This window comes from Corapipo altera, unplaced genomic scaffold (assembly GCF_003945725.1).
Source record: "Corapipo altera isolate COAL_440 unplaced genomic scaffold, ASM394572v1 64, whole genome shotgun sequence".
Classification (NCBI taxonomy): Eukaryota; Metazoa; Chordata; class Aves; order Passeriformes; family Pipridae; genus Corapipo; species Corapipo altera.
The window spans coordinates 2,428,533-2,455,433 of record NW_020884893.1 but is presented as its reverse complement, the minus strand read 5'-3'; the positions used below and the strand labels follow the sequence as shown (position 1 = coordinate 2,455,433).

Here is a 26,901-nt window from a genome sequence, read left to right as displayed (position 1 = left end):
CGGCGGGCGGACAGCGCCGCCGCCCCCCCGCAGATTAGCGGGGCCGCCGCTCCCCGCCCGCGGGCGCGGCGGGGGCGGCGGGCGGGGACCCACGCGCGGCCTCTCTTGCAGCTCTGGGGCATGGAGGGGAAGGAGAGGTGAGCAGAGCCGGCCCCCGCGCCCTGCCCCGCGCCGCACCTTGGAGCGTCCAGCCTGAGGGGGACCAGCGATGCCTCTGGGGATGAATAAGCATGGATCTCGCTCTACTACCTCTTTGCCTCCGGACCCCACCGAGATCGTCAGGAGCAAGGCCTGCTCCCGAAGGGTCAAGCTCAACGTGGGGGGGCTGGCCCACGAGGTTCTCTGGCGGACCTTGGACAGGTTGCCGCGGACCAGGCTGGGTAAGCTCAGAGACTGCAACACACACGACTCCCTCATGGAGATCTGTGATGACTACAACCTGGAGGAGAACGAGTACTTCTTCGACAGGCATCCCGGGGCATTCACCTCAATCTTGAACTTCTACCGTACTGGCAAGCTGCACATGATGGAGGAGATGTGCGCCTTGTCCTTCAGCCAGGAGCTGGACTACTGGGGGGTGGACGAGATCTACCTGGAGTCCTGCTGCCAGGCCCGCTACCACCAGAAGAAGGAGCAGATGAACGAGGAGCTGAAGAGAGAAGCTGAGACCCTGAGGGAAAGGGAAGGGGAGGAATTCGATAACACTTGCTGTGCTGAGAAAAGGAAAAAGCTCTGGGACCTCCTGGAGAAGCCCAACTCCTCCGTAGCGGCCAAGGTAAGAGTTCCATGTTTGTTCTCAAGTCTTGTCTCTACTGGCTTGTGGCTGGTGGTGCTTACCTGAAGTGTTGTCCTGCTGCCCTTGCTTTAGTATCTGGGTTCTTGTGGCTGACCAGATGCTGCAAGTGAAGGGGAGAAAGGCCTCTCCGATGCAAACGAGTTTTATTGTATCTTTTTCTGGGTAATTTGGAGGTGATCTGGTTTAAACTTTCCTGGGACCGCCTATGCTGCTCAGTGTGGGGGAAGCTCCACTGAGCAGTGGGTCAACAGGCAATGATTGCTGTGGCTGGAGGTTTTACACTTGTTATCCAGTGTCCTGTTTTGGTGCACTTTGTAGCAGCGATTTCTTTGGGCCTAAAACAAGCATGTGTCCCACTGCTCAACCAAACTGGCCCTCAAGAAGAGAATATCTACTCGAACTCTTAGACCCAGGTCCAATCAGGAAATAATGCCTTCCCTTCTGGGCTTAATTTAATATTTTTCTGGTGAAATGCATCTCTCATTTGTATCATGCAGTCCTAGGCTGCAGGTTTGCTAAAGCTGGTGTTTGAATGTCATCCTTTACCTGATTCCAGCCTATTTTAAGTCTTCCTGTGCAATACTGATGCAGCTCTGTCTCTGTCAATAGCTGAAGTGCTGCTTACTTTGAAGTTGGTACCAGTGCAACAGATCTATTTGAAGGCATTTCAAAGATAAGATCCATGTTGGGAGAAACCAATGTCAGAGTTGGCTCTGATAATTTAGCTGCCTCATGTTAGTCACATTTTCTTTAGTGAGGAAAATCTCTGTGAACACAGTGATTCAGTAACCATGGGGACAAAAGTGAAGGGGGAGAGGTTGAAAACTGTGGGATGAATAACTGAAGAGCATGAGAGACTGAGCAGTAGGGACCAAAACTTGAATTTTCTATGTACCCACGTCCTCACCGTATGGCAAAGTAGAAAGAGGCCCCAGCTACCTCTGTGATGCATCTCCCTGTTGCAAGATTTGTGAACACAAACCTTAGCTCTGTCCCTCAGGAAGTCTGGCTTTGGTGGGCTTCTTGTGACAACAGACTTCTTTCCCTCTCTTTTTCTCTTCTCTGAATGCTGCTCGTCATGAACCAAGAGCATGTACAAAAGTTTGGGGAAGGGATTTTATGAAGTGTGGAGCTAACTTGGCTCATCCTGGCAAGGGATGGGAGAGGCATGGTCTGCCTGCTGAACCCATTATTACTTTTTTAATGACAAACGGAGCCCCAGAATGTCTTTTTCTCTCCAGTGGCACAGATGACACTGTGCTGAATGCATTAATAATTTATAAGGCTCCTTTGGCAAAGTCCTGGAATCCTGAAACACAGGCCCTGGGCTTCACTGTCTGTGGCACTGACTCAAAATCCATTAGAGACTGTTGATGTTCATGATTTATTGTATATGAGCAGGGGTTATTCTTGCCAAATAAGTGTCTTTTGTGATTTATAAATGAAATACACTCTAGCTTCATTTTCTGAGAAAATTCTCGGAGTGAGTGCACTCGGCATTGCAGGCTCTGGATTAATTGAGAGCGAATGGTAATGCATCATTACCTTTAGCATTTAGAGCTGCCATTCTGTGCCTTCATTACTGCAATGAAAGTGATGCCCTATGTTCTCAGACCTCAAATATTCCAGCAGTCCCCAAACAGATTCCCCCTCATGTCAAGTGTAGCAGGGAAAACGGGCCTGATGAACAATTAGCTTAGCAGGCAGGGACAGAAGTGTGGCTAAGCCTATTCTTTATCCGATTTGCTCCCTGCTGGTGGATAGCTTCTCCCTCGAACCAGAGTATGCCCTTTGCTTTGATCACCTTCATGAAAATTCAATCCACATATTGAATAGGTTGGACTCACTCTTCAGCTTCTGATGGAAGGACATGGGGAGAGGGACTTGGCAGCCTGACCTGTTATCTGACCTATCCAGCTGTGCCCGGGCTCCCTTTTGGGCTGCGTTTGCTAAATCTGAGCCTCTGCCTGACAGCTCCTGGCCAGCTTTCCTCAGCTGGCACTGCGTGGAGCACTTTCGCTGAGGGCATGGGCCTCTGGGAACTTCTGTCACCTCTCCTAAAGCCAGACTTCATCTGCTTTGCCAGGTCTGAGAGCTCAAACTGTTCCCGTGGAAAGGGAACAAAGTGAACTGTTGTGAGGTTTAATGTCACACGAGGGCCTAAAACCACTGTTGGGGAAACCTGAACTACTGTTGCTTATTATTTTTCTTCAGACTTGTGCAACTCAATGCAAAGGTATTTTCATGTAACAAACGGAACAAATACAAGATACTTCTTCTCTTTAAGAAGTCAAGAAAATGGCTACAAATGCAGATTCTCCCCCAAAGCCATCACAGTCCCTCTGTAGTTGTGCCTGTTGTCTGACTCCTGCTCCAGCATGGGGGGCTTTGGCTGTCAGCACTGGCTGTATTTTAACATTTTCTGCACAGCACCTGACCTGACCCCTCCATACCAGCTTACTGCAGAACTTCTCAGGGTTACACTGGAACCAGTTAAATGCTGAGCGAGTTGTCTTTTATTTGTATTTGCGTTTTAGGGGTTTGGTTTTGCTGCTTTTTTGTTGTTGTTGTTCTTGGGCTGGGGTTTTCGGTTTGTTTGTTTCGTGGATTTTGTATTTATTATTTACTTAAATGGGATTATGTGTGATGTACCCCAGGCTGGAAAACAGCATTCAAATAAGAAAAGAATCTCCCAGATCTTAATTTTTGTTGCTCTCTTATCTACTGGGGATTTACCTGTATCTTTTGACTACTGTGTCTGGCTCTTAAATTATCCACCTTGCGGCAGGCAGGGTCTTATTTATGTGCGAGGCTTAACCCTGTACGTGACTTGAGAGAATATTCTTGTATTTTGTAACACCCACTCTTTGAGAGCCTCCAGATTTCTGGATGAGGCACTGGATGGCTGTTGGAACCCCATCTTTGCTGTCACCCCCAACACTGCCAGAGGGGTGTTTGCTCTCCCACCCTGTACCTGCAGCTGCACTCTCCCTGTGTGAGGTGTGAGGGCAGCACCCCAGCCCTTCCCCAGGGCCAGGCTGTGCAACCAGTGCCCAAACCACTTCACCCACCAGTCCACTGAGCTTGGAAGCCCTCGCTGTGCTCCCCTGCACTCACCTTGCCCAGTGGGAAAACCCCTGTGCACAAAATTGAGATCTGAGGGACTTGCTCTCCACCAAATGAAAAAATATTTATCAGGCAGTTATTTAATAAAACTCTCCATTCGTTTCTCTCTAACCTTAGAATATATTTCAAAGGGTCTGATTCTCCTGCTTCCTGTGGCTATTTGCCTGTATATCTGAGAAATACCCACTGCAGGCTTAGTGGATGCTTCCTCCTCTTCCTGCAGTCACTGTTTTTGCATGTTCATGCTTATTTTTATCATTCTCCCACTCTATCTTGATAGTTTGGTGGTTGGTTCTTGCTTTTGTTTTGTTTTGTTTTTTTTAATGGTTTTCTTCCTGTACTTTAGTGTACTCCCAACATCCATTTTTAACCACAGATGACTCTCTGGTGCTCACTTCTGTTAGGATTTACCCTAGAAGAGGATGAGGTACAGGTATTTTCTGGAGTAGCTCTTAGATTTTGTTGCATGGTAGTTTTCCTTTTCCTTTCCTCAGGGAAGAAAAGCAGCTCTCCAGAAGCCAAGCAGAACTGCTGCTTTTCCCTGAGGCTCCGTGTCCATGCCAGGGCAGTAGTGGCTAGCAGTGCTCCAGTGCTCTGGTTTGGGTTTTTGATCCTAATTACTCTTTCTCTTGCCAAGGCTAAGCCTGGGCAGCTGGTTCCTGTCACCCACAGCCCAGCTGGCAGCCCTGGCTGGCCAAAGTCCCTCCTGAAGCTGTTGCTTTCTACTAACCAAGGCTAGTTATGATCCATGGGTCTCTCATCAGCTTGGTGAGACATTCATGCCCCTTGGGAGAACCAACCTAGCTGTAATTCCAACTAGACTTCACGTGGTATCCTGAAAAATCACAGACTGCAGTTGTTTCATGTTTTCCAGTATAAACAAATAAAATTTAGACCAACTGACCATCTTAAATTAACTTACATGGTTTTGGAAATTCTCTGATCACCTGGACCTTTCTAGCAACTCTGCAAAAACATTGCCCTTTTTGCCTCTTAAGAAGAAAGGATTTCTTTTCCTCCTTTAGTCCTCGCAAATTATTTCCCCGATCAATATTTGAGCAATTAGTGTTGCACAGAGGGGAGGGGGAAAGTCTACTCGTCTTACAGACTCCTCTGCATGTGCTGGTTTCATCTATTTTTCTCTTGCTGTCCTGAAGGCTGAGAAAAACACGATGACATCACCCACTTTGCAAAAAGCTTCTCTGCATATCTGCATGTCAAGTAGGATGTGCACTTCCTCTCCTCCTCACTGCCTCCACTTCCCACTTGTCCCTGTCCTGTTGGAGCTCAACTGCAGCAATCCCTCCCTTCTGACAGGCTATTTCTCATCCTTTTCCCTGCTCCTGCTATGCCTTTGCCAGTGCAATAATATCACATTTATCCTTGAAAACATGCAACTCCAATTCCATAATCTCATTATGCATGCCTCTACATTCCTTGAACAGCTTTTCTCTGCTGCCCACTGCTCTCTGCTGCTAATCTCTGGATGCATTGCTTAGGGATTGGGGAGGCTGCTCTGTAAGCTCTTTTCTTATTATTGTTGATAGTAGTGACAAAATAAGAATGATAAAAGCCTCTTGGAAATGCATTTGCTACATCTAGAGCGTTCTTCCCCCACATGGGCTTTCTATTCCTGGCCGTCCCTTATGGTGTGCAGTTTTCATTCATCTCTAAACCTGCCTGAATTTAGCATTCAGTAGAGGAAACCCCTCTCCTGAATTGCAGGGGTCACATCTTAGCCATGTCTTGTCTGTCTCCGAGGGTCCCACCACAGGGCAGATGTTGACTTTGACTATTAAAGCCAGATTGCTCATATTTTGCTTGCATCTGTGACTTACTTTTGTGTGTGTGTGTGATGCAGCTACTGCCTTGGCTTTTTTTGCTATATATAGGAGACTTTTTCCCTTCATCCAAAGTGAACTCCTGTCTTCAGAGATCCTCAAAAGCAGAGCCTCATTCAAAGTCCCCTGGGCTCAGGGATTTGCCATTTTGGTATATAGCTTATCACTGGGTTTCTAGCACAGCACTGTCCTGTGGACACACAGTTTGATTGCTGTTCTGTATCAATCTCTTTTCATCCTGCAGCTCCTTTCTGGGTGCTTGTCCTTCCAGTGGACTTAAATCTTCAGTCTGGAGAGCCCTAATTCCTACGTTCAGTTCCCTGCAATGTGTCCTCTGTGTCTGCCTCAGGAATGACCTTCCCCCACAATGTACTGTGCTGACAGTTCCCAGAACTCTTCTCCATTACAGCCTCCACAAATTCCAAGCTGAGGGAGAAAACCCCCTCCCAAACCCTAGTAATATTGCCTGCCTATTAGCTGTGTCCTGTGATTCTTCCCTGGCTCTAAAAAGTCTTGCTGCAAGTCCTTGTAACACACCCTGGCTGATGGCATTGCATCCATCCTGCATCCATCCTGCATGGGATGCATCTGCCCCCATGCATCTGCAAACTTGGTCTAAGCTCTCCAGGGATCCTCACCCTTTTAAGGTGATCCTTTCTCCAGACCTGTTACTGCAGCACTTCCTGCCTGAAGATGGTTTGGGTTCACCAGTTTCCAATCCAAGCCTGCAGCTCTGCAGTCTCTAGAGAACTTTATAAAAGGAAAGCTAACTGTTAGACCTGGTATTTATTTCGATGTACTTGCCATCTAGTCCATGAAGTACAGTATGCATGAACACATGTGTAGGCATCCTCCTGGATTTTTAACTTCTCTCTGACTTCCTGCTGGGAGAGCCTGGAGTGGGTTTGGTCCTCCCTGAGCCTGAGCATCTGCATTCATGTGAGCCTGCCTGCCTCAGGAGGGAAGCGACAAGCTTACACGCTCCGACTGAATTCCCTGGAGGACGTGTGCTATAGAAGTATAGTCAATGCTATTTTTAAAGCACCAGCTCTTCATTTGCACCTTTGAAAAAAAATCTCCTCAGAGAAATTAATTTCCTCTTCTGCTCAGTATTCTCCCATCCTGTTCAGCCTGAGAGCAGATGGGGTTTGAGGTGCCGACATCGCCAGTGAAAAAGTAGGAAATCTTGCAACAATGGAAAATCCCTGTTTTGTTCAGCTGTAACTGCAGTGGTTTAGTAATAATGGGATTCAGAAGAAAAGTGCTGGACCTGATACCCCCAGGGAAATGCTGGTGTGGTGTAGTGTGTACACCCTGACCATGGCAGTGTCAGAGCTGCCTCTGCACAGGCACTCCAGAGCTCTCTGGAAAAATCCATTCTTTTCACTTTTTAAAAATACTTTCTTAACTCTTCTTACACAGTGGGATAAATATTCTTGCCATCACATTCTTCCTTTCACCCATTCCTTCAATCACAATTCCCTTCTGATTTCTCTTGACGTGAATGCCCCCATGGAGAGGAATAATCCAATGTTACTTTTACAGCATGAGCGTTGCTATTTGTCATTGCTAATGGCAAAATATTTATGTCAAAGAAAGTTCACAGCTGATCACTTAGTTCTTATAATAAACACAGTCAATATGATTTACTCCATGGAGAGATCTGGCAGCAACAGAGGCACAATGTGGCCAGTGAATGTGAGCAAGGCATTAATAGGAGTCCTCTCTCAAGAAGCTGTGCATAGAAGCTCAACACTGTCACTGCTTCTGCTACGTTCAGGCAGACAGGGATCAGGCCCTGACTGTGATGAGACTTACCCAGTTTGATTCCTAGATCTAGGGGCTCAGCTCCACCATGGGCTGGGTTGGCTCCCTGTGTTGCACCAGGACTGGGAGCACTGACACTGTGGCACAGCTGAGCTCAGGTGTCTCTGTACTAAGGGGGCAAAACTGCCTCGAGGGCTGAGGGGGTGAATTGCCTCCTCATTGCTCTGTGCCAAGGACTGATGAGCTGGTGACAGCTCAGGGATTCCTCCCCACACCCCACTGCTTGACTGGCATTGCCTGAGCTGCTTTAGCTTTGGCACTCTTTATCCTTAAGATGACCTTGCCCTAAGTTTAGTCTCTGAGGCAACAGCCACATACATGTTCACCTCCTGGCATTCTCAGTTACTCAGTACAGTAAAAGTAAACCTTGTGTTGAGCTTTCCCCAGGTTTGCCTGGTCTCTGGCTTCTTCCCACTGTCCTAGCTTTTCTTTTGGCCTCTCCTGTCTTCTATACAGCCTGACATTAGCTAAACATGTTTACCGGTAGGGACTGGGTGAGGTCTCATTCTGATTTTTTTAATGTAAGTTTCTATCCTGCATTGTAGAGTGAACCTGGAAGAGTGCTGAGCATCCCTAGGCAAGCACTGTGCCTTTGTGCCTGCTCTGGCCCCTCCCCAAACACTAGATTCAAACATCCCAAGCACATTTTCTAAGTCCCCCAATAACACCAGCAGACCAGTCGTGTTTCTGTGCAGGGTAAAACTCCCACTGAATGTAACGGGAGCAGACGAGTATTATAATGTCTGTGCTCATCAAGCAAAGCTCTGAAAGTGCTTTGAAAAGATGGATTAGTTAAGGCCAGGACAAACCTGTGATATATGTATTATCCCCATCTTAAAGTGAAGAGGTGACCATTGCTCAAGGTCAGTGGGGCAGACCAGGGCAGAGCTGGGGGGGTGGACACTGGATTCCTGGTGTCCCACGTCACCAGAATGTTTTCATGGTATGGATGATCTTCCAGCAGTCTCTGTGCCTGCTGCCTACAGCGAGATCTTACAGAGGGAAAGGTGCTGGAAGCTCTCTGGCAGTTTATCCAAGGGGATGGAGTGAGAAATCAAACCTCTCCCTGTTTCAGCACAGGTATTCCTACTGGAATGAGTCCAGCCTGCATGGGAAGGTGCTGGAAAGCTTTGTCAGTTTTGAGGGATGAGTGGTTACAGAAAAATAGCAGGTTTTGCTCTGGTAGATCTAAAAGCAGAAGGTCTGTAGTGGGGTGTTTTCCACATGCTCTGATGCAGCTCTGGCTCTAAGGAGGGGATGCTGCTAAACTGTTTTGAATAGCAAGAGAGTAAATATATCAAACTATCAAATATAAAAAACCCCCCTGTGTCGTGAAATGATTAAATAAATCATTTATTTATTATCCATATATTGATATGTATGGACATATTTTAAAACTGCTCTTGCATATGGGGATTCCTTTGTATCAAAATTAACCTGTATAAGGAAGGTGTTTATCTTCAATTAAGAACTAATCTGAGCAACCAGCTCCACTTTGAGCACAGCAAATGTAAAGAACATTCAAATGTTACTCATCAGGAATGGAGTCTCCCTGGACAAAGCAATTGCCACTCTTGGTAGTAACAGCACCACTGTGAATGTGAGGGACAGAACACAGGCTTTTGGTAGCTTGGGAGTTCCCTTCAGCCTGGTCTCAGAGATGTACCTGCATTTTTAGGAGTGTTCCCCCTTTCTTCATTCAACAGTCTCTCCCAGACCCATTGTGACTCCCATGAGTGTTTTTGATGAGGTTTGCAGTTATTCTGCTCCAAGCATGTGGACCTTTGGTCCCATGGGTGTGAGTGATTTGTGACCCTTCCCCTGAGGGGCTGGCACTGCAGTGGGACCTTAGCATTCAGGCTCTTGGTTGTGTGTTTGAAACCTGGGTTTGGACAAGAGAAATCAGTAGCAAAGCTAAAACTAAAGCACTTGTTGGTACCTTAAACTCATATTGACAACATCCATCTAATCTGATAAAAAACTTGTCACTAATAAAAGCTGGTGAACAGTCAAAGCAAATGGAAGGAAGAATTTATTTGAAAGCTCTTTTTTTCCCTACAGTATGTTATAGTTCCTGTTATTATGAGTTGAACTTATGCAATACTGTTTGGACTAGGATTCATGCAGAGTCTCTAGCCAAAAGGACAGATTAGTTTGGTTTTATTTTATTTAAGTCCATTTGCTCTTGCTCATTTTTGAACAGAGTGGAACTGTAAATCTCATTTGCAGTGCATAAACACGAGAAATGCTCTATCATTGGTACTGATGGGCAAAATGTTTCCTAAAACATGATTACGCTCACCAAATTTTATTTCAGGCTTCAGATTTCTTCTGGGTATGTCTTTAAAAACCCCTCATTTTGCTAAAAGAACAAGCTGAAGATGTGAGCAAAGACGCCTGTCAGAATGTCACCACTTAAAATCTTTGGTAGGGGCAGGAACTGTAGTAAGCACACTTTCCATGACAAGGAATCTCTTCCATGTGCCAGCTGTGCTTTGCTTGGCTGGTTTCAGTGGTATCTGATGGGAGCATAAATTGGGAATGGAAACATGTTCTGGCACAAAGCACCAGGAGCAGCAACTTGGATCCCTGCAGACCCTTTTGTGTGACTGTGTCCAGTCTTTTCTTGTCCTTTCCTCCAGTGATTTGGTGTCTGTCCATCCCTGACTTTCTTTGTCCTGGCATCCAAGCGCATCATATGTTTGTCCTCTGAGTTGCCTTTTCAAGGAGATTCTCCTGGTTTCTTTGGAGAGGGTACAGGGGGACTGACTGGCTTCTCAGGGTCGGTGATGGAGCAAGGGACAGAATTGTAACTCACCCCTAACCTCTGGACCACCTTTTTCTCTGGTGCAGCTGGATTCCAGCCACGTGTTCAAGTGGCAGCTGTAGTACATGAGTTTGCTGCTTCCATGGAACTGCCTAGGAATCCCTCTGAGATTGGGTTTCTTCACATTTCTGAGAATCTCGTTTGCGTCTGGCACGTTCTCAGCTCTGAGAAACTTGGTTCACACAGCTGTGACTTTTCTGTTTGTTTCAAGAGGTCCATCTCTTGCTTTGCACACATCACTGCTTCTGCAGCACATGTTTTTGTCAGCCATAGTGATCACACATTAAACAAACTTACTGCTTCTTGTAATTGGTGCATTTGACCGCTTCCACTATTAGCAATGTCTGTAACATCTCAATACTTCTCCATATCTGGCCACTCTCAAAAACTAGGGATTCATCAAGTGTCTGGATAGACAAGGAGTGGAACTCGCTTTCTGAGGCAGTGTTTGCTGTCTTTGCCAGAACCACCCAGCCTCCCTGATGGAATAAGGAGCTTTCACTTCTTGTTTACTTACTTGTGAATTTTTGGTAAATCTGTCCTTCATAGCATAAAAGTTGAATCTTTTTAGAAAATGAAAGGATAAAAAAAAAAAAAAAAAGAAGTGTTGTCTTCCCTCCTGTCATTGTGCCAGAAGTTTATTAATAATACATAATAATTATACATTGCTTCTTAGCTGCTTTCATCTGATGATCTAAAAGTACTTCACAAACATTAATTAAGCAATCCTCACACCTCTCTGGTGCAGTAACTATTGCTATCAATCTGCACTGAAATATGACAATGCAGAAGAAATAGTAAATAAGAAAATCTCCCAGACACAGGCAAGAGCAAAGCTGGTCTCGACAGGCAAAGCAGCTGGAGCAGAAGCCATCATTCCATGGCTATACTTCGTGTGAATCCAGCAGTTTGCCTCTGGAGCTGAGTGGTGTTGGACACAGGCTGAGCACAGCAGCTGGGAGATCTTCTCAACCAGTGCAGTGTTTTCTCTGCTGGCAAGAGGAAAGTTGTGATTGGCAGCAGAGCTCACGTCCTGGTTGAAGGCAGCAGAGCTCACATCCTGGTTGAAGGCAGCAGAGCTGGTGGCAGTGGCCTCTCCGACGCAGCCTCAGTGCTGGGATTTACTGATCCTTGCTCCAGGAGAACTCTGTGTTATCCTGGGCATGAGGGGTCCCCGAGGGGCAGCCCAGCAAGAGTGTGTAGCATCCCATGAAGGGTCCCTCTAACCCTCAGCTGACATCCAGAGGACTTTCACACTTTAGTGTTTCATCTCTGACTGCTCCCCTGCTCTTGGGCCATGTTCCCAGGAGTGCTGAAGACCCTCTGGTACCACGAGAGCTCTCAGATATGTCAACCTCTAGTTCCTCCTTCTGGAGGAGATGCCAAATGGCATAACTAGCATTTACTTTTAGTTTATTTTGACAAAGTGGTGGGTTTGCAAACTCCAGGTATATTGGATCCAACTTACTGTTATTTTGATCCTTCAAGGTAAATTTGAAGCAGATGAAGTGTAGCCTGGAAAGTCTGATTAATTCCTAGTGATCAGGGCCCTACTAGCCCTGCCTTGGCTGAAGCAGAACTTATCAAAGGGAGCTTTTCAGGAGCAAGAACCTCATGCATCTTTCATGCCACCCAAGGTACTGACAGACCCAATGCTCCCTGTATGTGTTTTGACCCTTTCCTAACTCCAAGTTCCTGTATGTGGCTCAGCAGGACAGGACACTTTTGGGCTGTCCTGGTAAGATATTTGCACCAAACATAAGATGTGCTGCATTCTAGAACATGTCAGGTATCAGAGTGCATTTTGCTAATTGACATGTTTGTGCTCTCTCTGTCTGTGTTTACACACAATGTTATTCTATAGGTGTAACTTTAGACCTCAGCAATCCCAGGGAATGGTCTCATTTAACACCCGCAGCCCTGGCCAAAGCTCCAGCACATGCCTGCTGAAGTATCAGATTTTCATCATGCTAGGCAAGTGCATCGGGTCCCACCAGAGGGATATCTGGCCTCTCTTTCCTCTCTGCTGAACACTGGGGCAGGTACAATTCCATTATTTTTGCATGTTCATTAAACTAAAGAACACATTTGCTGAAGTTTCTGGCTATGAATGAATGTCCACAAACAAAACCCACTTGACTTAACAGTTATTTTTAAAGATGCTCTTAAGAGCTTCTTGTAAAGAGGCTGTGAAATACTTCTTAGTTTGCACTATCTTCTGCAAAACTTGCTTCGTGGTCCAGATAACTTGGGCATGGCACTTCCAGAAGTTATAGATGTAATTTATTTAATTCATAAACTTTTTCTAGGAAGTTCCGTCTTTTTGTTTGGTGTTTATGTAGCACTAAGTGCAACAGCGTCCTGACTCACAGCTCGTGTACACTACCCCAAAATGGGTAATAAAAATGTTTTACAGAGAAAGCGAAAACTGCTGTAGAAAGGTATGGGATTAGTTTCCATAATTACTGATCCCATTAGCAATCTGGCCTGTTTCCTGAGGAGGAGTGGCAGAAGGATGATGTGCCTCTACCTGCTCTGCCACTGTGCTGCTCACCTCACCGCCGCTTCCCTACTTAAACTGGGATCCCAGTTTCCAGCAAGGCTCTGAACTGTTGAGAGGAGGGAGGAATTGCAGGACCCATCTGCTCAGGGCAGTGATGTCCAAAACAGGGAGTGGGGCAGATACGGACAGAAAGTTACTGCTTTGGCTGTCCCTGCTTCGCTCACCTTAGCTTGTTGCATCACAGGCTTTGTTGCTATAAACCAATCCTGGAGCAACTGGGAAGCATTCCCAGGGGCAGTCCATGGGTGCATTGCTGATGCTTCCTTGGCCTTGGTGTGAGCAGTCTGAGGGGGGGCCATGGTGCGTGTGCAAGGGAAGGAGGAGCAGCCGGGTTGTACACACAGTTGCTGTGATTTCACATGCAAATCAGGCAGCTGGATTATGCAAATGTATCTTTCAGTTTATACAAGCAATTACTTAATCTGTGTGTGGAAAAACAGGATAATTGTGTGCAAATTATGGGTATCATTGCATGAGGTGCAGTTGTGTGTTTAAATGGTCAGCAAATCAGAACCTTTCTATCAGTAATTAATCGCTTTATATCCTAACGGAAATCAAGTACTAAATCTCTTCCTAAACTTATTCTTTTTTTCTTTTCCATCAGGTCTTTAAGCAGTTCATATCTTTGCTATCTTATCATCCCTTGTTCCCTACATTATCACCTACCTGCTGGAATATTTCCTTTCCTTAGCCTTTTTTTGGGTGGAATAAGCCATAACACTGGTAATAGGCTCCCTCTTCCTGCCCCCAGAATGATCTGTTGCATCAAAGGTACATTGCAACCCACTCTTTGAAAGCCTGTTTCTTTCAGTAGAAGTCCTTCACCATTGACATCCTTGGTGCCATCTTTCCCGGGATGTTTCTGGTGAGTCCAGAAGCTCCATGTCCTTGAACTCAGCCCCATGGTGTTGCACTGCTCTGGTTTGTGTATCCTCCACACAGGTGGGATCAAACCACAAGGAGAAGTGACAGCCTGCTGGGCAGTGCCATGGCTGGTACCAGCACATCAGGGTCATGGCTTTGCTCTGAGCTTTCTGCACAAACTCCAAAAGAGGATTTTTGTTTTCCCGTGCCTCTGACCAACATCTGCAAAAGATGGAAAATCTCTCTTTGCTTTTCCCATGCTTGTCTTGGTAGGCCATAAATCCTTTGGCCACCACTCCTTTGCCCTGTACTTGTACATTGGAGCCCTAATTCAAAGGGCAAACCAAACACAGTCTGTGTTTTCATTGCCCTGCTGGTATAGCACTGTTTCTACTTGTGTTCTTCAGAAGGAATGCAGATAAAGCTGAGTTTGGCCAGCTGTCTCCTTTTTGATTTAATGTCTTAGGTGGTCAACAGCTAATGATTAATCTTAAATGTCACCTCTTTTCCTTTCAAACTGACTCCTTAAACTGTTGGATGTGTGGGTATGTTTTAAGTAAAGCACTGATCCCTGTGCCAAAGAACAGAGAGCAAGTGTGGCAGCACTCCAGCTTTTGCACCTGTTCTGGTTTGCTCTTTGTGTGAAGTACTGCATAATTGTCTTCTTCATTAGCTGCCTGCTGAATTCTGGTGTGTGAGGGATTAAAAACTCTAATGAATATGGATTATTTCAAATGTTTTCCTTTGGGACCCAGTAGAGAATGGAGATTTTTGGAGCTATACGTTCATATAATAACAAGGAATGGAAGATGCCTTCCCTCGCCCTTTTTTGAAGTTGTTTCTTAAGACAACGTATCAGACAGAGCTGATCCTCCTGCTCTGCCCAGAGCATACATGATGCTCGGATCCAGCTTGACCCTCTGATTGCATCTGAGCAGAGGTGAAATGAAACCCTTGCTAAGGGTCAGAAACTTCAGCACACACCTGACTTTCAGCATTTGAGTAATCTCCTGGAAGTCAACCAGTCTTAAGCATCTGCTTAACGTTAAACATGTAGCAAAGAGGGAGCAAATTATGGTTCAATTAAAGGACCCATTTCACTGAGGAGGCCAGGAGTGTGTGCTGGCAAAGTTTCTACAAAAATAAGGACATTTTCCTCCTTCAGTTAAAATTCTTAAGTGCTTAAGGTTAATGTGACATCTGCAACATCCAAGAAGCCTAGAGATTGTTTCTGTGGAACAGATGTTCAACAATCTGAATTTTATTTTATGTTTTCATCTGTGTGGACGCTTTCCTGCTTCTGCCTGCAGATGTTAGATCCTTCATACCTACAGGAAAGGTTGTTCTCTGCCCTGGTCTCTGTGGTGTCCCTCACGAGGGGATCACAGTGCTCTGCAGGTGTCTGCCTAAGCCCACTTTGCAGACAGGGAAAACTGAGGCACACTGAGACACAAGCAGCATTCCCAGCTCAGGTTTGAGACACAGGCAAGTGCTTCCCACACCAGGTCAGCTGTGCAGGCAGTGCCAATCCACCTCCTGACCTGGAGCCTGTCAGCTGTGTGCTGTGCCCTTGGCCAGGGCTCAGAGTGGTCACACCAGTGGTCACACCAGCAGTCACCTCCCTCAGCTGGACACTGGGCTGCAGTGAAGGACCTCATGAGCCCAAGCCCTGTGTGACCATTAAGGTCTCATCTGCTTTTTGTACTGTAACTGTGACAGTGCTGGGTCCAGGAGCTGTGAGGTGTGGCTGACACAGGGAAGGAAACGTGTTTTATCTCTAATTCAACAATCAGTCTGCCACTGCACATTCAGCTGGAGTCCCTTCCCCTCCCTGGTGAAGCAACAATTGGATTCTCTCTCCTGCTGGCATCCCAGAGCCAGTCTCATTGCAAGAGAGTGGGACAAAGTGGGGAGAGCCTCTTTTTGACCGCATTGTGAAATAGCCTCCTAAACTCTATAGGAAGCCCCTCTCAAAGCAGAAGTCCATGTCACAGCAGGTCTCTGATGGGTCGGGTTCTCCCCAGGGCAGGGGGTGGGATGCCTTTGCAGGAGCTTGGTTAGCTCAATAGGCTGGTAGGGGTAGGGTGGCTTGAAGATTTCTGTTATTCTAAGGCTTTTCTGCTGGGGAAAACAAAGGGATAAAACTTCTACAGGAACTTGTGACCAGGTGCTGAGCAGGGGTCCCTCTGCAGCCAGGCAGTTCCCCAGGGAAAACCTCCTGTTCCTGGGAATGCCACAGCCACTGGCACACATGGACACTGCCCGGGCTGCGGGAACATCCAGAGCTATTTCACCAGATAATAAATCTCAGCCCTTAACTGGCTGCACAGGGATATTCTTCCTCTCCAGGTGAAGAATCACATGGCCATAAAATTTTGTAATATAAACAAGGCAGACGTGGCCAGAATCCTATTTGGACAGATTTATAGCCTGACTATGGAGCAGCAACCTTGCCTAGGCTTTGTGCCACCAGTAATTAATATGCATCCTGGGCTCTGTTTTCCTTCTGGACAGTGTCCTTCTGCATGCTGGTGTGTTAGGCTGGAAGCATGAGAGTCTGCTGTCTACTGAGAACGAGACTTTCCTGGGGAGGCTGAATTGGAAAGCTGTTGCCCTGCAGATTGTGTGGAAGTGTAAGATAGTGAATGGCCAAATCTGGGAGAGCAGCACTTCTCCAGCACGTGTAAAGCCTCCAGGTAGCTGGTGCTGAGTCTTTGTGCAGTAGTTATCATAAAGACAGTCAATGTTTGCCATAGTTTCTGCCTACACTGAAATGAAGGGATTGCTGGAGGAACCACATGTCTGTTGACATTGGACAGTGATCTCCAGCTCTCTGCCCAGTCTGTGCCATATTTATTGGAAACAACAGTAGTGTAGACTTGCCATTTTTCATGCTTCACCCTCAAGTCATCTCTTGGGCATTCCTTTGCAACTCTGCACTTTGAAAACATTGAAAAATAATGAAGGAATTAAAGGAAAAGGCAGAGGGCTGAGACACCCATATCAGTCCAGAGGCTGTGATCCCAGCACTGGCTTTGGGCATAAATTTTCAGCTTGGTCCCCCACATTTGAAATCCCTGCTCAGCATCATCCAGCCAGACACTTCTTGCAGTAACTCAGTTTTCCTCCTTCTCACATGACAGCTGTTCCCTCTTCATTACCCCTCCATCTTCTGTGGCATCCCCTCACAGTGCTCATGTACAGGAGAGTTTGGGCACTGTAAGCCCCCTCCTTCCTCTGTTGGTAGGGGCACAATACAAAATTTGTCTCTAATTAATGACTAGTGACCTAGTGCCATTCAAAACCATCCATCAAGCAATGAGCACAAGATGCCAGCACCTTAAAATCCGTCACCTTTGAGATCTGAGTTTGAAACAAGCCCTGTTGCATTGCTGGGTTATTTGTTCTATTATCAATGAGATTTCTCTGCTCTTTTCTGTCTTTGTTTGCAAAACACATCTTGGTAGGCCAGCAATCCTAGAAACATAGTCCTTAACAAGAAAATCGATATGGTTTCTTTAGACTTTAGCGCTTGGTGTGCAATTATGTTATTTTCTCAATAGCAAGTGGCTGTATTGGCTCGGGCAGTGATAAGGGCTTAGCCAGGCCCTTGCTGAGGCTTCCCGGGTGGAAGTGAAGCTGGCAGAAGCCAGGGTTGGCTTTACCTTACACCAGCTTGCACTGACTCCCTGGGTGATGTTTCTGTGTGTGCTGTGTAGGACAATTTAATCCTCGATTGCGTATTTGAAGCCATGGAGACTGTGGATGGCAAATGATCCCTTGTGTTTGTGATTGAGGTAGTCACTGAGGGCTGAATGAAAGCCTTCTGCAGCAAATGACTCCATTGCAGGGGCTCTGTGACCCCACCACACATTATCCCAAAATAACTCAGTCATGGGGCAGTTTTACAGCATCTGTACGGGCCAAATTACTTCTTTGTAAAGAAGCAGATTAGGTGAAAGGACCTGTTTTTCTGATTGATGATTCAAGTTGTATTGACCAAATGACAACTACTCTGAAAGGCTGGTTGCCATGGGACTGTCTGATACCTCGGGGGGGGGAGGGTGGGGGAAAGAAAGAAAAATCGTTTCTTTGGGTTCAGCAGTCGATGGTATAGCAGCACTAATGCTAAGGCTCATGGCTTGGTCTTGTTTGTACTTCCCCTGCTATTTACAGAGGTCTCTTGTGGTTTATGAGGTTTCATGTGAGGAGGTAGGAGGGAAGTGTTGTGCTGGGATGCTCTGGGGTGCCATGCTGATGAACAGCACTCCGTGTGCTGGCAAAGCCCTGAGGAAGCTCTGCACTGATGGGCAGAGCTGCCAGCACTTCTGCAGCGTTTGATCAAAGTCTTCAGTTTGAGCTCTGTGCTGCAGGAATAGCACCAGGAGCGGGTTCTCTCCTTTCCCTGCAGCCACAGGTTTGAGCGGCTGCTGCCTGAGCTGAGCCCACGACCAGGGCTCCTCACCAGGATCCCCAGAGCAGTCCAGGTCCATTGTCTGGAACCACACAGGCAGCCAAGCTTCTAAGCCTTTGGAGAGGTGCACAAAGTGTGGGTGGAACGGCAGGTTATTTGTTATTTGAGGTGAACAACACACACTACATTCAAAATGACCAAACAGATCTAATTATAGAGCTAACAGCAGGGCTATAATTGAGATTTCCGAGCAAATGCTTCCCCCACTGCTGGGCCATAAAAGTGCACAAACTGTCAAATTTGGTCCTTTTAAATTTGTTGAATGATACGAGGAGGTTTGTGTGGAGTAAGGTGTTTATATTAGTGGCGTTAAGAATGGTGAAGGTCACAGGTAACCTGGAGACATTACCTATGGGTACCTTTAATGCAGACCAGCAAAGTTCTAAATCTCTTCCCACTGTCCTCTTGTCTCCTTCCCATTATTAACATTCAGGGAAGTTCCAGGGAAAGGAGTACTCTTAAAATTCTATACTCTCATATAGGTGCAAGTCATTCCTGGGGCTCACACCATAAAAGAGATGCTTGCAGTCATCAAGATGATGCATTTTAAAGGCTCCTGAGCTTTTCAGAGGAGAGCTGCTCATTGACTGCAGGACGAGGATATGCAGAAGGATTAACACTCAATAAATCCATCACAGGAGAGTACCAAGATGTTATCATTTGGGTTTGGAATATCCTGAAATAGCTCACCACCTTAGCAATTTTGCATCATTGATATACTCTCAGCTGGGTAATATGACTTTCTAGAAATGGAGTCGATAAACTGAGCTGTTTTAAGAGGGTCTGTCTCTATTATTCACATATTTTTTCAATTTGCATTCCAGCAGAAATAATAATATTCCCCAGGGGCACCACTCATTCATATGTTCAAAACACAGCACCAAATGCAAACACCAATAAAACTCAACATTTTCTTAATTAACAGCCTCAGAGAGCACAACATCAAGCAGGTACTACCAGCACTTCAGAACAAAGTACACTTGGAACCAGGTGCAGCTATTTACCAAAAGCTTCCAGAAAGCCAGCAGTAAAACTGTTTGTTTTTCCAGCACATGTTGTGCATTTGCTGCTATTTCTCTAGATGGAATAAGCAATCTGAGACAGTAAAAATACACAACTTGGACCAACAGAGCGTAATAATAAACAGTAACTCAAGGAAATCTTCCTCACTTACAGTTTTATCTTCTGGGTGAGGCAGAAGAGGTTTTTTAGGGCAGGATCTGATTTGAGGGGGTCGCTGGGCAGTGTTGCACAGCGCTCTGGGTGTGTCTCTTCACAGCGAGGACACAGCTCACAGCCAGGTGGGACCACCAGGACAGCTGCCCCTGAGACCTGGGCAATGAAATCTGCCCTTTGAGGTGAACTCAGCTTTTATAGGAACCAGAGAGGAGGTGCACTGTGTGCTTTCCCTCCTGCAGTAACGTGTGGTGCAGAGCAGAGAGCTGGAAATGGAGCGTTGGAGCCCAGGAAGGGCTCTTTGCCTTGGGAAATCCTTGAGGGTGGGTGCCAACAGAAGGCAGGCGAGGAAGCACGTGGCTGGAAGTGGGGCTGGCAGGGGGGATCAGGTGCAGTGGTTGTGTTGAGGACAGGCTGCAGAGAGGCTGCGAGGCACAAACAACATGGATTGTGGAGCCGGGGCCGTCTGGGCTGGATGGGGGAGGTCCTGTGGACTGTCACCTGCAGACTGTTAGTTGCAGTGGTGACACAGCCCAGCGTTGTGTATAGAACTGCAGCTCCAGAGTGGCTTTGAAGCAGTAGTGTTCCCTGTTTCAGACCCAGGGACAATGGAAAAAAGTCACTTTTCCTAAAATAGCTGGCATGTCAAAACTTAGATTTTATTTATTGACCTTTCCAAAACCCCATAAAAAGAAATCCTTTTACAGAAGTACCCGCTGCCTCGTGCTTGGCCCTGGAGGCTCAGGAAGCATGTGGGACCCACCATGGCCACTGCTGAAATCACTGGGAGCCTGACATGGGATCTGGGCCCTTCAGTGTGGGCTTGTACATAATTCATTGGCGTGTTTTTTTAAAAAGACATTTGCTCTGTCTTGTGTCAGCCACACGCTTCTGACTCAGTTGAACTGCTTATTCTTTCACTTAAGCTCTGCCCTTGTTGTGACAAAGGATTTCTAGTAGTTTAGTTTTTGTTACTAACAGCCTGGTAGAAAGCTGTAGACGCAGATGTTATTTTCCTGGTAATGCAGAATTTCACTGCGCTGGGCTGTTTTTTTCAGCCTGTCCATCAGACAGATAACACAGGCTCCTTTTTTTCCTCCACTGTCAGATTTTTCAAAGGATCTCCCGAAGCACAGGTGCATAAATTATAACAAAATAGAAGTCAGAAGTCAGAGGAAAACTCTTAAGTCTGCACCCTACTGAGAGGGATTATGGGGAGTGGAAAATATGAGTCATGGCATGGCTACTCCTTTTAGACAGAGTTAATGCGGCTCCCGCAGAGCAGGGGAGAGTCCTCAGGAGGGGCAGCCTGTTCTCGCCTCTTTAAAACCCATTTCTACTCCTGCAAATTTGATCACAGTTTAAAAAAAAAAATAAAAGGAAACACGATGGTGAGATGTACTTATCCTTTGATCTTTCCCCAAAGTCCAGTTTCTTGGCCCGATTTCCAAGTGTTTCAGTGCTAAGAACATGGCAGTGTTTTGGCAGTTCAGCCTCTGTGCCCCGGGATTTATCCTGGCTGCCCTTTATCTCTGTAGCCACACATGCACACGGAGCCTGAAATAAATGCCCAGGGCTAAAACTCTGCCTTTGATGATTCTCTCACTCTCTGTGTTATACTGGTGCCCCATCACAGGGAGGTGGCCAGTGCCTGACCCACAGTCAGAGCTGCTCTCCTGGATGCCCCACGGGCATTCTTGTTAATATTCCTCCCCTTGCACAACACTGCACAAATATTGAGCTGTATAAATATTAACTGAGAGGGTAAAGGAGCCATGAGGCTGGAAGTCAGCTCCCATAAAGCTCTTGTAACACTGAATCGTTGTGTTTGGAGTTGCATTTATCTCCCTCAGCCCAGGGAAGTGCAAGGGATTTCTGACGCATCCCACATGGGCACACACGCCCCCACCCATACCCCTCAAACAGAGCAGCTACAACCTGAGCTTGGAAACATTCACCAGGAAATTGGCCTCTTTCTGTTCTGCTCCCCTGCAATCCTGTTTTCAGCCTTTTTCCATCTATGTGTTGCTTTCTCATTGGGAACCAGTGGGATCCCAGCATACAAAGCCTTGGATTTCACAGCTCTTTGTGAGGGGGAAAGGGTGAATATGGCAATGGTCACTCCAAACCAAGGGCAGAGGGGCTTTGCTTTCCTATCAGCTCAGGTTGAGTTTAAACCTGGTTTCTCAGTGGAGGGCAGATTTGGTTCCCTGTGAGCCCTGACCACAGAGGACCAACAGACCTAGGGTGAATTTGTGTTAGAAAACAGCTGAAATGGATGCTTTGGCTAAAAGGTTCACTTTGGTCACTATAGTTTTTGAATGTTTTGGTTAGAAATGAGCATAACTATGAGCAGGACAGCCTTGTTCAACAGTTTGTTGCTGGTCTGGAGTTTTGGTTTCAGAATGATGGTCTGTAGGTTTCCACAGCATCTCAGTCTTCCTCATGTGCATTTTGGATTTCAACAGGCTTTTTCTGTAAGGCATAGATGGTGCCTCCAGTTGATAGAGCTACACGCAGCATCAGAAAGGTGTCAGCAGACTTGCTGAGTTCCAGAAGTCCCCTCAGAGTTGGACAGAGAGGACCTTAAGTCTCCACCTGGCTTCAGCAACACTGTCAGAGTTGGGGTCCACCTTGTAATGTCCTCATTAAAAAATTCAGGATCTGCAAACCAAGTGCATTGATCACTGTGTGGTAAGTGAACTGCAGATGAGGGGGTACTTGGGCCACTACCAGCTTGCTGGCATCAGTCTGGACCCTTTGTCCCTCCCAACAGAGTGTTCTGAAGAGGTGGAGAATCAAAAACCCATGGACAGTCTATACTTCTGAAAATTTCTAAGGGAGCAGGTTAACAAGGGCTGTCTCGCTCTCAACTTTCACAAAGACAGGTTTAATGGAAATGAGAAAACAAGGCTTGTTTGTAGGGTTTGTATTTTTACCCCAGGCTAAAGGGTACAGGATTAAACTGAGGAATGCCCTGTTCTTCAGTTTATTCTCAAAATATAACACGCATCTGGAGGGATATAATTTTTCTGTTAAGTTTGCTGCACTATCTTTGTTAGAGTCATTCGTGATGATTCACTTGTCTCAATAAGAACCTCAGCTGAGAAAAAAAACACTGCAGCTCCTGTGCTGCCCCTCCCCTGCCCTTGCCAGTGCTGGGCTGCAACATCTGGCATCACCTGGGAAAATGCTCCCAGGGCATGTGGGGAGTGGGTGTCCCTATCTCCCATGGTGACCTCTGAGGACTCCTTGCCATTAAGGTGATCTGCTTTGGGTGGCTGTTGGAGCATGCTTGAATTCCAGCTCTGCAATAAGGAGAAACTGCTCAGCCTAATGCTGTTTTCCATCCCCTCCAACACCTGGTTGACTGTGCCAGTGGCAGCGAGGGGGTGATTGCCCTTAAAAGAGAAACACTCTCTTCTGCAGAAACAGCTTTATTGGCCTGACACAAGTAGAAGATTTAAGTGCCAGTTACCCAAAACCCAGGGGTTTAAGGTGTTAAATTATGTGATAGCATGGGATGACAGTTGTAGTGTCTCCCTTGTAGTTACACTGACAAATCCTCTGTCCATGCTGTCATGTTTATTTTCTCTTGATTCTCCTCTCTGTTCTCCCACATATGCATCCCCTTTATTTCCATCTGCCCAGCCTTGGTATCAGTGCTTCCAGCCCTGTTGTGTGTTCAGGTTCATGCTGACTGATGCCAGCTCAGGGTCTGGCACAACATGGCACTGCTTAGGTAGCTGGAAAAAATTTGTTCCTTGGTATCATTTTCAATGAGATGGTCAAACAGTTCAAGATTATGATAAAAATAATTTTGTGCCAGCACTGAAATCAGCCCTGCTGAGTTCACAACGTCGGAGCAGTTTCAGTGATTTCCTCTGTGCTGACTAACACGAGCAGGAAGGCTGTGGCTGGTTCCACCTCTTCAGGACTTTACTCACCAGCTTTGTTCAGAGGATCAGTTGCTGAATTCAAAGTTAGACTTTATGAATCATATTTATTTACATCAAGGTAGTGCTTGGGAGGTCTAGTCCCGGGCCAGGAGCCCGATGCACTGGGAGCTGTGCAGGCAGCCCGGCCCAAAGGTTTGACTATTGACAGCTTCAAAGAGAAAAGAGAAGGGAAGGCAGGTGAAGGCAGGAGTCACCCAATGGAAACTGGGCAACACCATCTGTCTTCTTGTCAAATCTTCATAAGGGATGCTAGGAATGAGAGGCAGCTTTTACTTTCCTGGATAGGGGAGGGTATCTCACCACTGTGCTGCAGTGAAAATATTCCCGCTCCACGCTGGTGCTAAAGCCAGTTATAAGTCTAGGGTGGATATAGGGGTTTGGGTTTTATTGACTTATAGGGAAACTTTCATAGCAAAAACTTCTTTCTGAGGAAAAGATAAATGCTCCCAGCATTAGCAAATGAGTGCATTATCCCTTAGAGTAATTACTGTAAAGTGAAATCAGGTGCTCATTATTTATTCAAGGCTTCACTAGAAATCCCTGGTGGATTCAGAGCTCGGAGGCCTGACTTGGTGCAGAGGAAAGGAAGGACAGAGTCATCGAGGTGGGGTGTGAATAACCATACTGGTCTCTGTGTTAGTGAGGAACTGAAGGGAAAGGGAACGGAGCAGTTTCCCCACAGGGAGAGCAGGTCGGCCCTGGGATGGATCCACACCCAGTGTGGGAAGAGCCTCTTCTCGCAGGGAATCACCACACTTTGCTCCCACTGCTGACACTTTTTCACACATGTCTTTTCAGTGGCATCTCCATAGTCTTCTCCGTGCCTGCAGGCAACTCCAACTCCTTTTTTTTCCCCTCAGTAGTAGTGAAAACTCCTTCCTTTTTAACCAGTTAACTGGCCAGATCCCCCCCTGCTCTGGCAGCTGTGCTACACCAGCGTGCTCCCAGGCTGCCCTGCGGTGTGATGCTGATAACCAGCATTTTCACATGGAAAAGTATGTAGAAAAGTCAAATCTTGTCACACGTGTAAAGCCACCAAGTTCAGCAGTGCCAGAGCAGGAATGAGCTTGGCCTCAGGCGGTTATTTCTGCAGCTCTCCCAGCCTTGTGCAAAAAAATCAGGGGGATAATTGACAGGTCTGGGTGTCTGCTGCCGCCTTGTTTGCTTTTGCCTTCCATGCCTGATCATGGCTTTGAAATGCTAATTGCAAACTTTATGTGGTCTGTCAAAGGGAGTTTGAGTTATTTTGATGTATTTTTGATGCGCTCTGGAGCATCACAATCAAACTTTGAGGTTTACTTAGGAAGGTAAGAACTGCTCCCCGTCAAAGATGACAGCTGGAGGCAGCACAGGAAGGGGCTGAGGGAATCTGCAATGAGGGCTGAAAGCTGAAGCACCATCATGTGGAGCTTCAGAGCTCACCAGGAGGTTCAGACATCAGTGTGTGGAGGCTGGGGAGGTGTCACCTCCTCAACCCTTTTCTCTACTGGTGTTTGCCTGGGGATACCAGGAGTTGGTTGGCTTTTATTCCATCCCCCGCTGCTGCTGCACTAGGACATCCCCCCTTTTGCCTCTGTGTGTGTCCCCCTCTACATACTGGTCTATTTAAACCCTGAGGTGAGGTAGGCAGAGCTGGCCCCATATGTGGTGGGGAGCACAGAGCCAGCCCTCAGGCTCTGGGGAATATTTTAGGCACTGGTGTAAGACAAATGAGAAGCGCCGTTCCTTCAGTGGGCTACAGAAACTGGGTTGTATTGAAAGAAATGTTATATAAGGGGCTAAAATTAGCAGGATGGAAAAAGAAGTCTGCTAAATACTCCCGTCTCTCTGTTGACACAAGCAGACTTCCACCAGAAGGGGAGGGCTCCTTAATTATAGTTTTCTGACGTATTCCGGAAATTAGGGATTGAGAGAGACCATGAGCTTGTGTTGCCCACCCCAGTGAGTTGCTGGTGGGGGGATGATCCAGGCAGCCCTGACCCGTAGCTCCTTCTCCATATAGGATCTGACTTTCCATAGCACAGCACAGTGAGGTGGGAACAGGTCCTGCCCCATTGTCCGTGGGAAAGAAAATCTGCCACTGACAGTCAGCATCCAGCAGGCAAACTTGTGTCAGTGGATTTTCTGGAGATAGCAGTGTGGGAGCCATTAAGTACCCCCCAAGACAAGTTAACCATGGGTGAGCATCCCTGCTGGAAGAAACAGTGGCCCATTTGGCCCTGCTAGTGCCCAAGCAAACCGATTTATTTTTTTTTTAAGACCCTGCTGTTGAATTTGAGCCTGTTGTGCAGTACGGTTGTGGTTTGTTCTCTTGGCTTTTGGCTCTGCCAACAGACTGGGTTGTTTGCTTTTCGTGATTTATCCCCTAAGCCATAACCTTAGAGACCTTCTTTGCCCTGTAAATACCAGTTGTCTTTTGTTCTTTATCCAGAGAGATGGTCCGGAGATACGGGGTGGGCTCAGGTGGGTGCCGGGGAGATGTTGCTATTTACACTGCTCTCCGGTCCGGCGAGCCGCGGGCTCCGCACCCAGCTCAGCCTGGCCCCTGCCAAGGACCTGCAGGGCACGGCGAGAATTTGGCCGTTTCCTCGAGCTGTGAACAGCTTCGCATCTCGGGGGGAAGGAGGGGATCAGAGCAGCGAAAGGGCAGAGGAAAGCAGACCGTCTCCCGAGGGATGTTCCAATCCCCGCGGCAGCCGCAGCATCCCCGGCTCGTGCCGCCTTCCCGGCGCTGCCGCGTGCGGGAAGCAGACGCTCACCCCGGTACTGTCATCCCTGACAGAAAACATCCATTTCGCTGACACCCACACGCTCGGCATCACAGGAAATCAGAGACTTTATATAGAGGTGGGAACCACACTCCCCATCCGCCCCGGCGCCGAGGGGTTGCCTCGCACATGGGCTCCCAGCACCTTCCCAGGGGGAGGAGGAGAAGCTCTGGCTCGCGGAGCCCCGGGCAAGTGGCCCTTCGCAGGGAGCTGCCCCAAGCCCGACGCAGGACAGGAGCCGTGTGCGGGCCCTTCCCCGCACACAAAGGGGCCTCTGGCCCGCGGTTGCCTCCCGCTGGCCGCAGACCAGCTCATCAGCCATTCCAGCCCTTTCCCAGGGCCCCTGGAAGCACCACTGTTAGAGCTACAGCTGCTGGAAAAGCGTCCAACTGAAAACTATATTTCAGCAAAATGAAGTGGTTTGCTATAGATCACTTGGATTCTTCCTCCCCCTCCCCCCCCCCAAAAAAAAAACAACAAAAACCTGAAATGATTTGGAAATGCTTTTGCAGGGATTCATGGGAATTGTAGTTCAGTGCCAGTTTCTCCCTCTGCTCTGAGTCCCCAGGGTAGAAGATACTTTCCCTGATGTATCACACAGGTTTTTGTATGGAGGAAGCCACGTAGCAAGTGAAGTTTGTTCAGGAGCTGTGGTCCAGAAATGAAGATTAAATTAAGAG

The 26,901-nt window shown here is 47.1% G+C and overlaps 1 protein-coding gene across 1 annotated transcript in view; it reads left to right on the top strand.

Moving 5' to 3' along the window:
* Positions 1–26,901, top strand: part of KCNB1 (potassium voltage-gated channel subfamily B member 1) — a 114,039-nt gene that overhangs the window by 1,558 nt on the left and 85,580 nt on the right. The window contains exon 2 of the mRNA XM_027645978.1: positions 112–775. Within this exon, the coding sequence (XP_027501779.1) occupies positions 209–775 (567 nt within the window). The 5' untranslated portion in view covers positions 112–208. The remainder of the gene's footprint in view (positions 1–111; positions 776–26,901) is intronic.